The sequence below is a fragment of the Monodon monoceros genome, unplaced genomic scaffold (genome assembly GCF_005190385.1).
Source record: "Monodon monoceros isolate NGI ecotype Baffin Bay Population unplaced genomic scaffold, NGI_Narwhal_1 Super_Scaffold_16, whole genome shotgun sequence".
In the NCBI taxonomy this organism is placed as follows: Eukaryota; Metazoa; Chordata; class Mammalia; order Artiodactyla; family Monodontidae; genus Monodon; species Monodon monoceros.
The window spans coordinates 42,326,616-42,340,655 of NW_021703772.1; the positions used below are offsets into that span (position 1 = coordinate 42,326,616).

The 14,040-nt window shown below is 37.0% G+C and overlaps 1 protein-coding gene across 1 annotated transcript in view; it reads left to right on the top strand.

Annotated features, from left to right (window-relative positions):
* Window positions 1–7,734, top strand: part of TMEFF2 (transmembrane protein with EGF like and two follistatin like domains 2) — a 248,195-nt gene extending 240,461 nt beyond the window's left edge. The window contains exons 8-10 of the mRNA XM_029225463.1: window positions 1,718–1,841; window positions 3,729–3,887; window positions 7,345–7,734. Of these exons, the coding sequence (XP_029081296.1) occupies window positions 1,718–1,841; window positions 3,729–3,887; window positions 7,345–7,441 (380 nt within the window). The 3' untranslated portion in view covers window positions 7,442–7,734. The remainder of the gene's footprint in view (window positions 1–1,717; window positions 1,842–3,728; window positions 3,888–7,344) is intronic.
* Window positions 7,735–14,040: the final 6,306 nt, after the last annotated feature.

Here is a 14,040-nt window from a genome sequence, read left to right on the forward strand (position 1 = left end):
GGAAATTTTACCCCACACTATCCATTTCAGTTTTGGTGTGTTTGCTTACTTCAAGCAGTATTTCTTACCAAAAACACCGTAGTAGCTTGGAAGAATGGAAGAAACCAAAAGAGAAAGTTCTATACATTCTCAGTCTTTTCTATGGAAGCGGTTCTTTTCAGTTTAATAGTAATTATCGAAGTAGAAATATTATAATGCAAACAAAAGATCACCTAAATAGGTAAAAAGACATAGATATAAAACAAATGAATGATTTAAATGCCATCACCAGTCTCTTCAGCATCCTTATGATAAATCCTTTATGAATTTGGGTATGTAATTTGAAATATTACCCACCATACCGATGTGCATAAATATCCCTACACAAGAAAGCACTTAACATATTTAACAATTTACTTCAAATTTTAATGTTTTTCAGATGACAACCTAGATCTTAAAATGTATAGATATTTTATAGCCTTGCTTAAACATAAATAATACATTTGTCTTATTCACTAATACCAAAGGTACATTTTTTTCTCATGATAAATATAGTCATCATCCATGACTGCCAGTAAAAATTATAAGGATGCACTATAATAAAAAAAACTATACCCCTATGTGGAAATGATAGGATATAATCTGTTTCATAAAAATAGTAATTTATTCTCAATCTTCCATCACTGGGAGAACGCATTACTGCTGACCGATTACTGTGGTCTTGAAAAGTATCTTTGGATTGAAGTCAAGAGAGTTATATTTCTCATGTGTTTAGGGAAGAATTTTAAAGTATATCAGGTCTCAGATTATAGAAGAAACTCAAAAAAGGCAAAACTTTATGTTATAAAATGAACATATAAAGAATCCAAAGACTACTTAGAGATGGCATTACAAATGAGAAGCAAATGTATTTAGACTAACAGAGGTCAGAAAAAAATTTAATATCTTTATAGAAACATGAGAAAACAAAACTTGTTAATGACAGAAGAAAGGGTTCATTTTAGAACACAAGCTTTTTTCTTTACCATAAGTTTAAGTTTCACATGACATTGTTAAATAGGCCAAATATTATGAATTAGAATACACTCATAGCATTCAGTATGTACTGTGTTAGTATCTACATAAGTGATTCTGAAATAACATTTGCTCTTTCAATAGCATTATTTAGGCAATAAAAAAATGTATGGGTGCTAGGAAAATTCATGTTCACAGTAGATGAATAAAGCCCGAAAGAATACAGTTGTTGAAATTTGCATTTGGTTTTGGAAAACTTCTGTTTAACAATTGAACATGGGCATATTTTTTTTTTTTAAGCTCTCACATGGAGAGAGTATCAACGTATTAAAGCAATTTACTTTTAGGGACATTATGCTGGGCTTTGAAATTCAAAAAATAGGATATTTCTTCTTGAATTATTTCATGATCAATGTACAGCGTCTACACAAGGAAAATTAAAGCTGTCTGACAACTCATAGAAACATCACTGGTTCTTAAAGATGTAGGAAATTACATAAAAGCATGAAAAGTACTGGGTAATTTTGCAGTTTCATCTCTAAACACAATTGTAAAGACATCTGTCTTTCAATTCTTTCTCCCCCTTTCTTCTGAAGCATGGCCTTTTAATTCTTGCCCTTTTAAATATTTTTGCCTACTGTAGCTTTGCTTCTTAATGTACTGGTTGATCTTACCAGGCTAAGAAAGTATTTACAGGGGATGTTGCTTTTATCTGTATTCACAGAGAATGCTAACAAATTAGAGGAAAGTGCCAGAGAACACCACATACCTTGCCCAGAACATTACAATGGCTTCTGCATGCACGGGAAGTGTGAACATTCTATCAATATGCAGGAGCCATCTTGCAGGTAATGTTTTCACCCTTTAACTTTTAAATGTATAAAGTAAAAATATAGAAACTAAATTCTGGATGTTTACAGAGAATTGGATGGCATTCTGCCTGAATGGGTGATCAGCAGCCATACCTTTCTCTCCCTCTCCTACACACACACACACACACACACACACACACACGCGCACACACACACGAACGCACGCGCACACGCACACACACACGCACAAACTAGAAAACTACAAAATGTGTGCACATACCCAAGTACTATGTAACACATCATTATATACACTCTTCTGGTGGAATTTTAAATTGTACCTTGGGCATTACAAGTTCCTTAAAGACACAGCCTCCTCTGGTTTATTCATCACTCTTTCCCACGGACACAGAGCAGTGCTTGGCACAGATCAGGTACTTGATAAATATTTCTCAAACAAATGAATGCATGAGGCCTAAAGATAACATGGTTGCTTTTGGGAGGCTGTCTTTTCCAAAGTCCTTCAGGTCTTCTAATAAATATCATCAATCTTGGTTTTGCTAGGATCCACTGTCCACAAGGCTTGTGGAGTGAGATATTAGCTATACCTCCACAGATTCAGACCCAGTTGAGACACAAAGAAATTGCTTGTCTGGATTTAGTTAATAAATACAAATATCTGCTGAACACGCATGGATAGAACATAATTATTTCAGAGACGATAAAGCCAAAGTGAAAAAGACCAACGTATTTTTTATTAAAGGAATATACAAGTGGCAAATGATGAAATAGGTTGCATATTGCTGCTATACAGTGAAAGGAGTTTCTCTCTCTTGTTCTCTTCCTTCTCTCCCCTCCCTTCTCCCCTCCCCTCTCCTTTCCTCTCCCCCTCTTCCTCTTTTTCCTCATCTTCTCCTTCTTCTTTCTTCCTTTCCCTTTCTCTCTATATTTCTCAAGAACTGCCTTCCTTTCATGTTTTCCTTCATTGAATACACTAGCACTTGCCTTCCAGGAGAGCAGCCAGGCACAGTGAGAAGTTGCACCTGCTGCCCTGTCATCCCCAGCAGGGTCGTCATTATTAAACCCCTCTGATGCAGAGAGGAAGGATCCCAGGATGTAATTATGAGAAATTCAAAGTGAAGCACTAAAATAGTTCCACAAAGTCAATGACAAGTTGATCCCCACTAGTATTGTTTTCATGTGAGCTGTTTCCTCATTTCATGCAGATTGTCTACCTGAACTTTCTGATGAGGGCTGAGTGAGGGAGAGGCAGCCTTCATTCTCAGATGAATAGCGCATGGGCTTGTTTTGCTGAACCAACCATATTGCCTACATCATAATTAATTTTTTCCTACTGAAATTTAATTCTCTAACGTAAGCAGACAACTTTATGACCAGTAAATTAAAGAAATCACTCTTGTTATAGCTCTGGCCCTAACACTTTTTAACACTTATTCTAACAGTAGCATAGAGAATGCTTTATCCAAAAATAGATAAGTAGTACTATTTTTTATACTCATGTCATCAGAAACAAGCCTTTTCTCAAGCAGTTATGTTGACTTAGGTTAATTAATGAGCAAGTTAAATAAAATGTAAAGCTCACCTGAAAAAATATATATAGAAAGAATAATTATTCCTGGGCTTCTCTCGTCTCTCTATATTATCACCACAAATTATCTACCAACTCTCCTATCTTCAAACTCATATCATAAAGTATAAAAAGAAACTGCATTATCTTTGAAATAAAAAACACAAAGAGATCTTATTGAAAACAAGTATTTGAAAGACATACCTACAAAGTACTATATTTTTAAGAGCAGGAAAGGGAAACAAAAGGTCCTAATTTCACAATGAAGATAAATAGCTATAGGCCAACTATAAAAATGAGTCCAGCAACTACAGGTAACTGGACACTATTTCTTCCAGGTGTGATGCTGGTTATACTGGACAACACTGTGAAAAAAAGGACTACAGTGTACTGTACGTTGTTCCCGGCCCTGTCCGATTTCAGTACGTCTTAATCGCAGCTGTGATTGGAACGATTCAGATTGCCGTCATCTGTGTGGTGGTCCTCTGCATCACAAGGTCAGTAACTGTACTCAGTGGCCACCCACATGAAGGGATATGTCATTCCTCCTTGTCTTAGAGCTCTATAATTACAAGTCCCTTCATGGACTCTGCAGCCATCCATTCTCTGGAGTCCTATTTCCTCATCATAACAACATTGGAATAGCCAAATGGAAAGACATTGACTTTCGTGCTGGAGTGGTACAAATTTTTTTCCTTATTTTTGCATTATAATGAGGATTATTTATTTTCTAAGGAAAGGTCTTTTTTCCCCTTCTAATGTGTAATACCAATCTTTGTTTAAATATGGTTTTCTCTTTTAGCTATAAAAAGTCAGTCTTCATTCAGACTACTAACAGACTATTTAAATGAGCAGTGTTTCCTGACTTACTCGGATTAGTATGCCAAATGAGATCATAGAATAGATTTTATACAAGGCCTAGAAAAGTATTAAATTATAGCTCTCATTTAGGGCACTTATATTTCCAAGTATAACTCTCAGGTATAATCATTTTTAACATATTTGATATAAACCACAAATACATTTTTATCTTAAGTTAACAAAATAATTTTTAATCACAAAATTCAAAGAAAATAGTTATAATGAGAATGATTATGTTGTAGTACATGAAAACCTTTGATATATGGAAACACACAGCAAATTTCACAAGCTTTCATATCAAACCCCCAAACAATCAGACAGTAATTGTTTCCTGGAGAGTTAGGTTGAGAGAAATACAGAGATCTCATCCAGTTTCAACAGGAAAGAAAACCATGAATAATTAGTAATGTCTGGCATCGGGCTTGGAGTAAAGGAGGGAGGCCAGGTATGGCTTACCTTCATTAGCGTGTAAATTCATGGTAACCAAGAATTAGATTGCAAACCGAATGCATATTATTTATGTCCTGTCTAACCAGAAATGTTACTGAAGATTCTTTGTTCTGATCTGATTTCACTCCGCTTGAGATAAAAGTTCCCAGGAAGTTTTTCAAGGTTTTTGTCAAATTCACAAGGCATTTGGACTTTCAATCATTTGTGCAGCTCTACAGTAAATCAGAATGTTTCCCCCCAAATTATTTTAAGACAAGAAAATAAAAGAAAGTATCATATCTTTAGAAAATAAAGGCCATAATACATCGCTATATCTGTATTGTTCTATCTTCTTTGAGGACAAGTGTGGCATTTGCTCTTGAAAAAGACAAAATATGGTTCATAGATCCTTCCCTGGCCTAACGGCTTAAGGGAACATCATCGACGGGAGCTCTGTGCTACTCGAAACCAAGTTGAGTTCATCAACTCGACTCTTATGTTTAGATGCCAAGTGAGTCAGTGGATTACATTAAAATTGATTCTGGGGAGCATAAAAATAACTCAAGAAACCAAAAATATTAAGTATAAAAGAAAAGATAGAAAAGAATCTAAAACACAGGAAACTGTGCCACATTACTTCAGGGGTCTTGAGCCTACTAATATCTAAGTAATATCAGCATGTGAAAAATGAAATTCATATTTAATAGCTATAAAATCATAACAGTTTGATTTGCTGCTTCATGTACTGACAAAAATGCACAACTTTAAATACTTCAGCAGATGTTTAGAAGTCTTATTAATCAACTTCATTCCCATATGTAATAAAAACAACTGGAATACATAGGGTCCTTATCTCCCCAGGAATTGTGTCTCTGTGTGTGTGTGTGTGTGTGTGTGTATATCTGTACAGACACACACCAATACATATATCTATACATTTGGTAATATTATGAAGGAACAACTATCCCCATTTTCAAGATAGGGACTCTGAGGTATGAGAAGTCAGCAAATTGCTGAGTATACACAGCTGAGCAATAAGGGCAGAAATGGAATCTAGGCTTCCTAGTATCAGAGTCTGTGCACTTAACCACCGGTCATACTGCCCCTTGGCTGGTCAAGATGTCTATTTTCTGATGCTCAAGACAACCTAACTGAGCTCCAAATTAGGCAAGCCATTTTTTTAAGACATACAGCTGTTTTCATTTTCCATGTAAAAACAAAACAAAACCTATCTTCTATTTACTTTTGAGGAGGAGAAATAGCACATGAACTAAACTGGCATTATTGTAATGCATTTTATAAAACTCTCCTAGGCAATCCAAGCTTTCCAAAATCCAAGAGTCATACTAGTCAATAAACTACACTATTCTCAGTATGGATTCATTTCATTCACTTGAAAACATTCTGCTCAAAAACCAGACTTTGCAGCTAGGCCATCCTCCCCTCTAACCCTTCCTGCCCAAACCCTCTCTTCCTGGTGACCTGGCCACACTCGTCCATCAACACTTGTTCCAAAACATCTAGTTGCTAAAAGATTTACAAAATTACATGAAACAGAGATCCCCTCATTCTCTTCAATTTTCTTTTAATCTCATTGTCACCTGGTCTCTCCTCTTTTCTACCTCTCTTTTCTTTCTCTTCTCCTCTTCCCACTTTCTTTCTTTTCCTAGTTCTTTCCCCTTGTTTTTACTACTTTAGTCAAATATCTGTCCTTCTCCTAAATAAACATGTGTCATAAAGAATACACACATCTAGAGACATGTTCTGAAATGAAAAGAGTTGCCCTGCTGAGAAGATGTATTTTCAGTCTTTCATCTCCAGCTCTCACTTGCTGGGAATATGACTTCCAGCTCCATGTTCATTTTGACAGATCTACCCCCAAAAAACCCATATATGTATATACTATATACATTTACTCACATATGAACATATATATGAATATATATTTTCTGACACCCCCAGCTTATTATAATAGGATTTTATATGAACTTTATATTGTTATTTTTATTTGTCTTGTCAAAGCATTATTTTATTATAAGAGAAAAGCTACTAGATCAGAGCTTTTCAGATAATTTGACTGAGTCTTAGCTTTTTATAGAAGCTAAATAATTGGTACCAATTTATGTCTCTAGCTTATAACATTAATATACAAAATGATATTAGGCTGAACCAAAACAATATCCCTTTTCATTACATATCCCATATTAACAGTTGGCTCACTCTCTGGTTTGACAGGATTTAAACCTGTAGCCCTGAAATGTCAATATAACATTCATCCTTGGGACATTTAAAGTATCAAGTTGTTGAAGACCTTTAACATGAGATTAGATGAGCTCACACTTGCTCTATTGCATTGTGCGGAGTCATTGTTTGAGCCCTGACGAGTAAGCTGTTGAGGACTAGGTAAATGTATTCCTCTTCAACTTCCACCTCTGTTCTTCAGTTCTCCTCAACAGATGCTTAAAGACAACCGCAAACAGAAGCAAAAACAAAAAACAAAAACCAAAACCTCTTCCAACATAATTCCAGCTTCTGCTAATAATAAATTCTTTCATCTGAAATATTTTAATAATTTGCTTAATCCATAACTTCACTCTGTGATTGTGGGACCAGACTTTAGGTAACAGCACTGGACTAAGATCTGTAAACTTTCCAACCTTCTAGGAAATGCCCCAGAAGCAACAGAATTCACAGACAGAAGCAAAATACAGGGCACTACAGTTCAGACAACACAACAAGAGCGTCCACGAGGTTAATCTAAAGGGAGCATGTTGCACAGTGGCCGGACTACCAAGAGCTTGGACTACACAATAGAGTATTATAGACAAAAGAATAAGATGAGATCTACACATGTTGCCTTGCATTTGTGGTAATCTACACCAATGAAAACATGTACTACAGCTATATTTGATTATGTATGGATATATTTGAAATAGTATACATTGTCTTGATGTTTTTTCTGTAATGTAAATAAACTATTTATATCACACAATATAGTTTTTTCTTTCCCATGTATTTGTTATATATAATAAATACTCAGTGATGAGAAAAAAATTGGCGTTCTTAAATTTGCGGTATCTCCTAACTGTAAATATAATCAAGCTAGTACAATCTGTACAAGTACCAGTATTTTATCTTTCTCCACATCCTGAGACAGAGCACTAGTTTATACAGGACTCAGTGGCTAGGTTTTGAGTGATTCCAAGATCAAGGGAAATGATGGTTATTGGAAAAGAGAAAAAATAGTTTATATCGAGTGAGGAAAAAATATTTCAGATCTTTGAATCGTCTCTATTTTATCAGCTTTCTTCCCTGGTCTTCCATTTTCATCCCCAGAGCAGAAAAATCTCTGGCATATAAATTAAATCAAAGAAGAAGGGGAGGGAAAGTGCTTTATAACTCATAAAGGAGAGGGAAAGAAGATATTGGATTTTATTTGGGAAACATCTTAGAATCTCCCAGTTAAGTACATATATCTGAAAGGTCCTGAACAAGCTACATATTAGGAATACACAGAGCACAAAACCTATTCCATTTAGGTGAGTGGAATTAACAACTAGGAAGAAATTCTAATAGCATCATTAAATGTGTAACACCAAATCATGAATTCTCAGAAGCACCTGGCTATATTTACAGTATATGGTTCTTTAAAAAGAAATTATAATCACAAACAAATACCTCATGAATAACTTCATGGCTAATGCAGCACCATTATTTGAAATGGAACTAAGGTGATAATATTTCATGAAATGTGCTTTATATATATGATAAGAGCAAAAATGAATCACATAGCATATGAAAAACCTTGGTGGGAAATCGATATAGATTTCTGAGCACACAAATATGTATGAACACTTTGGAAAAAAATAAACTGTAAAAATTCTCAAAGAATAAGATGAAAGTAACAAATCAAATAATTGCCTTATTATCATTTAGTCCTTCATAGCTTTCTGTGGCTAACAGAGTAAATCTAAATAAAAGTTTCTTTGTCTCCTTCAAATGTCCTCTGCACGTACTGAAAGGAATGACACTTCTGTGTCCACAAAAAGAAAAAAGGACAAATGTCAAACCAACACTTTCTGAATATAAAATATTCAGTGAAAAATAAGTTTCCTGAAGTGATATTTAAGATATTTGTTAAGACACTTTTTAAAAGGTGACAATCTAAATAGTATTTAGGGCTCTGTGAAAAATCTGGTTTTCTAGGTTAGTCATCACTTTGAAAAGTGTGAATCTATAAGCATAACCGTCACTCAAGTGTTTCCATAAATTGGTCGTAGGCTACTTGTACAAACAAACTCTATTTAAACTTCCACATGGAACTTTAGTTTGGTTACCAGGTGCAGAGATGTAACTAGCCCTGATCTCCTTTGTGTAAGACAGGAGTCGTGGCAAACAAACCTTGCCTTCTCCTAAAGGAAGAACAAAAATACAACATGGAAGGGCTTAGTAGAGTTAGAAAGAAACAACAATTCCACTGACTTTTACTTGTAAGAGTAGGAAATGACTTGCTTCATTAAATATTGATACAGTACGTTGTGTGAATTTTTATCAAAGGATCATAAACCTAAGTGTTGGAAAAGTCCTTGGAGTTAATAATACAGTACGTTCCTATTCACCTCTATGTTCACCCAACCCATGAAAGAATCCCTTTTAAAAGATGCATAACAAATCTTTGCTGTACAGTAGAAACTAACACAACATTGTAAAGCAACTATAGTCCAATAAAAATTTTTTTTAAAAAGATGCATAACAAATCTTAAGTGAGTACATACTATGTGCCAGCCACTATTCAAGGTCCTAGGGAAACACAACTAAAACATGACCTCTACTCTAAAGGAACTCACAATCTTGTCCTAACATAATCATCCACCCTCTACTTGCATATATCTATCACTTGGAATTTTATTCTTCGTCAACTCTAATTTTGAGAACATTCTTTTTTTTTCATATTGAGTTGAAATTTACTTCGCTATGGTTTCTACCCATGGCTTCTATTTTTCCTCTCTGGAGCAAAGGAATAATGACCTACATGTCTAAAAATATTAGGACATATACTATGTTCTCCCACTCACTTGTGCAAGTATTTTCTCACCCTTTGCAAGTATTTTCTTCTCCAGGTGAAATATCCTTAATGTCTTCATCTGATATTCATGTGATATGGTTTCCACTTTCCCCTAACATCTGCATCATCCTTCCTTGGACAGACTCTACTTTGTCACTATATATCTTTAAGTGTAGAGCTCATAATTGCACCGTCTGCTACAGTTGTGGTCTGACAAGCACAGAATATCGTAGAACTTGTAGAAAGCAAATTTAACTGACAGCCATGATCTCTAAATTCAAGTCCTACTTTGACCACAAATTTGGCGTGGAACCATGAGCAAGTCATCTCACATCTCAGGTCTCAATTTCCTCATCACTTCTAATCTCTGTAATTCCAAGATTCTAGATATTCAGAAATCAGGCACTATACTTTTATTATTACTACCTAAGACCACATTAGCTATTTCTGCTGCTCAACTTAAATTCAAAAGTCTTTTTAAATAAACTGCTATTAAGTCATGTCATTCACTCATTCATTCATTCATCACTCATTCATTCGTCATCCATTTATTATACATTATACATGTACTGAGGGCCACCAACTACCAACACCATACTAAGCTATGAGAAGACAAGGATAAATAAGGCAGAGTCCCTGCCTGAAAGGGATGAGATCATCCTGGTTCCTTGCATCAAAATCTCACAGCCCCATTGGCAAGACTGGGAAGTAAATAGTAAATTATAAAGAATGTAACAAAGGCTGCGGTAACGTTCGGTTCAGAGTGCTTGGGGACCCTCCAGGAGGAATCTCCGGGCTGAGTAACGTGCTTCTTCACAGGATGTGAGACACACAGGATGACTTCATCATTGTCCACACAAACTCTGACCTCTTGCTTCTGAGATTTTATCTACTTCTCCTACTCTCTTCATGCCCTTCTTCTCTCCATAATACACAGAGCAAGTAATAGCTTATCAGTGAGGCCTCCTTGACCCCCTTGGCTGTCTTCCTAATCCTGTTATGGTACTTTGCATGTTATTCCTTAATTGTCCATGCAAGTCTGTCTTTCCCTTAGTCTGGGAGCAAGAAAGCAGAAAATCAGTGCCTTGCTAACTGTTTCCATGTATTCAATAAACATTTACTGGGTGCCTATGCCATACCAGACACGATTCTAGGTGCTGTTATGTAGCAATGAAGTGGAGAGATCTCTACTCTCAGGCTCACATCCTAGCAAAAGAAGTGGAGGTGAGGATTTACCAAACAATAGACAATAACAACAAAAACTAGAAAGTTTTAAGCTCTATTCAAAAAATTAAAAATAGAATGAGGTGATTCAGGGTGACTGGGTTTGGTGGGGACTGGGTCCCTCCAAGGAGAGTGTAGTACTTAAAACTTGGCCTCTGAAGCCAGACAGAAATGGGTCCCAGTCTAAGCTCCACTTGACTGAACTACTTAACCTTGGGCAAACTGCCTAATTTCTTTATGCCTCATATTTAAAAATCAAGAGAAAAATGCTTCCCACACTCAATCTGTCTGTTACGAGAGAGAAGCAAGACAATCCATGTTCTGCTTAGAACAAGGACACGCACAGAGTGAACTTTTCATAGGTGGAAGTTATTTTTTAGGAATATAATAAATATTTGCTGTAAAAGTAATTAAGAAGAAGAAACGATATGTCATCAGTTAAATAAAGCATAACGGGAGTCATATGGTAAGAGTTAGAAGGAATCAAGCAGTCATGCTCACTCAAAGGAGCGTTTCCTGTCTCTTCGGGGACAAGAGAGCTGTTTCCGGGAAAATAAGACAATATAAGTTAAGAAAAAATACCGCTCCTATTATTTCTTTTTTCAAATGGGTCCACTGGCATCGTGTCTGAACAAGAAGAGTGATCATTCTTTCATCTTAAAAGAGGTGTATCCCGATAAAGCACATAGCGTTAAACCTCTCGTGTGTTTCCAGGCACGAGATGAGTGAGTCAATACTGCGGTGACTTTGCAAGGCCAAATGCTTTACTTTCATGAACCCTTGAGGAAAAGTCAGTACAGACTACTGAAATATGACAGAGATTATCTCAAAGTCACGTTAGACTCCCTTTTCCAAAGTCATGCAGCACCTGCACCAGCTTTCTGTTCCTCAGTTATAGCAGACATTTCACTTACATAATTGATCATCTGGATATCAATCACAAAAACCTTTTCATTGAATTAACTGCTATCTTTATATGAGCATCCATATTACATGAAGGATGAAGGATTATATAAGGTAATGGTATTGGTTTTTATAACTAATGCCTGAATATGCACATGAGTAAGGCCCTTTGAAATCAACATCAGGAAGGCGGGGATGATGTGCAGCCCACCTGGTCAGAGTCAGGCCCCCTTCCTGCCTCACTCTGGACAAAAATCTACTTTACTAGTCTGCTTGCTTTGGGAATGTAACCAAATTCAATCCAGCACAAGAACCTCATTCAGAGTTAATGAGAGTCCAAAATCAGGGATTATGGGAGAGAGGGGGAGAGAGGACAGGAGCATTCCCGGTCCTCTGTTCCTAGTGGTCCCATTGCCATTGCTGTACCTGCCAGTCTTCCTGATCCAACAGAGGCACACCCTCTACACAAGGCTTAGCCATAGTGGCCTCTGGAGGCAGCGGCTCTCAGGACCCATCCTGTCAAGCAGTCAACCCATTCTGCAGGGCACACTTGCAGAGGGGTCTGCGCCCTCCCTCCCTGTGGGTGTCTCCGCTTGTCGGGATTCCTCCCTTTCAAAGCCTCCATCCTCTGTTAAAGCCCTTCTCTGCCACAATCCGTGGACTTAGTCCTTGAAAACAAAGGCCTTTTTATGAGCCAGGCTATGAAAACAAAGCAGAGAGTAATGACCCAAATTGTCACCACAGTATAACAAATGATTAATAAATATATTACATGAATGGCACTTGGTTAACTAGCAAAATTAGAAAATATAGGTAAGTCAAACACATAAATTAATCCCACCAACAAAAGATAAACACCATGGTGTTTATGTATGTCATTTCAGATAATTTCTGTGAGTATAGGTTGAGGTTTTTATAAGAGAATAAAATATTTTTTAATAAACTGAATGCTCACTAAACAATAAGCTACAGAGTTTCACAGTCATTTAAGCACGATTTATCAAACTACACATATATATGGTATGGTTCTTAAGTAAGTTTCAACCCCTCTCAGTTGAGAATCAGTTGAGGCCTTCGAAAAGTTTAGATGAGGATCTCTAAGCCATCCGTTTGCACATTTATCTTTCTTTCCCCCCATAACACTAATTTCCCACCATCTCCCATACTACTTACCCTTCCAGTCTCAGTGCTCTCATATTACTGGCAAGCTATTCTCAGTCTCGTAGTCTGCAACTGTCCAAAGTTTACCCATAAAGCCTCATCGACAGAGCTTCTCCTTAATTGTCCCTGTGCCTAACTTGGATCTGCTTAGATCTAGAAAGGCTAGAGCAGCTTTACCCTCCACTCACCATGAGGAGGTTTTGATTCTCTTTTCACTCTGTGGAAGCCTCTCTCTGATTCCTAGTCCAGAGAAGGGTTTGACCATTTCACCCTCATTTAGCTTCCTACATGCCATGCTGCCTACATGCCATGCTCATGCCAAAGCTGCCATTCCTACAACAGTTCACATTTCAGTTAAACTCAGCTCATGAGGGTGCTAACCTCTGAGCTGAGCTGTTTTCCAAACCGGGCTGTTCTTCCCTGCCTTGTATGTTGTGAGTAAAACGCCGCTCCCTGGCATTAATTGAGGCAATACATTTGGTTCAGAACCAGCAGTTAGTATAAGTAGTATAACATTAAATAACAATAATTGATATGTACTTATTATTACTTTTATTTATCAAAAAATAGATACCCTGGGGGCTTCCCTGGTGGCGCAGTGGTTGAGAGTCCGCCTGCCGATGCAGGGGAAGTGGGTTCGTGCCCCGGTCCGGGAAGACCCCACATGCCGCGGAGCGGCTGGGCCCATGAGCCATGGCCGCCGAGCCTGCGCATCCAGAGCCTGTGCTCCGCAACGGGAGAGACCACAGCAGTGAGAGGCCCGCGTACCGCAAAAATAAATAAATAAATAGATAGATAGATATCCTGATTATACTGAAAGGTACTTGAACCAACTTCCAAACTTGAGCACAAGATAAAACTGAATAATTAAAAATAATGTAAGAATATTATATCACTGAAAGGAATGCACAGATCGGTGCCACCCGTCAAGTGAGCTGAAGTTAGCTACTATAAAAGAGCACTGAATTTTACTGGATGAACTAGTCCAGTAAAGGCAGTCTATTCTT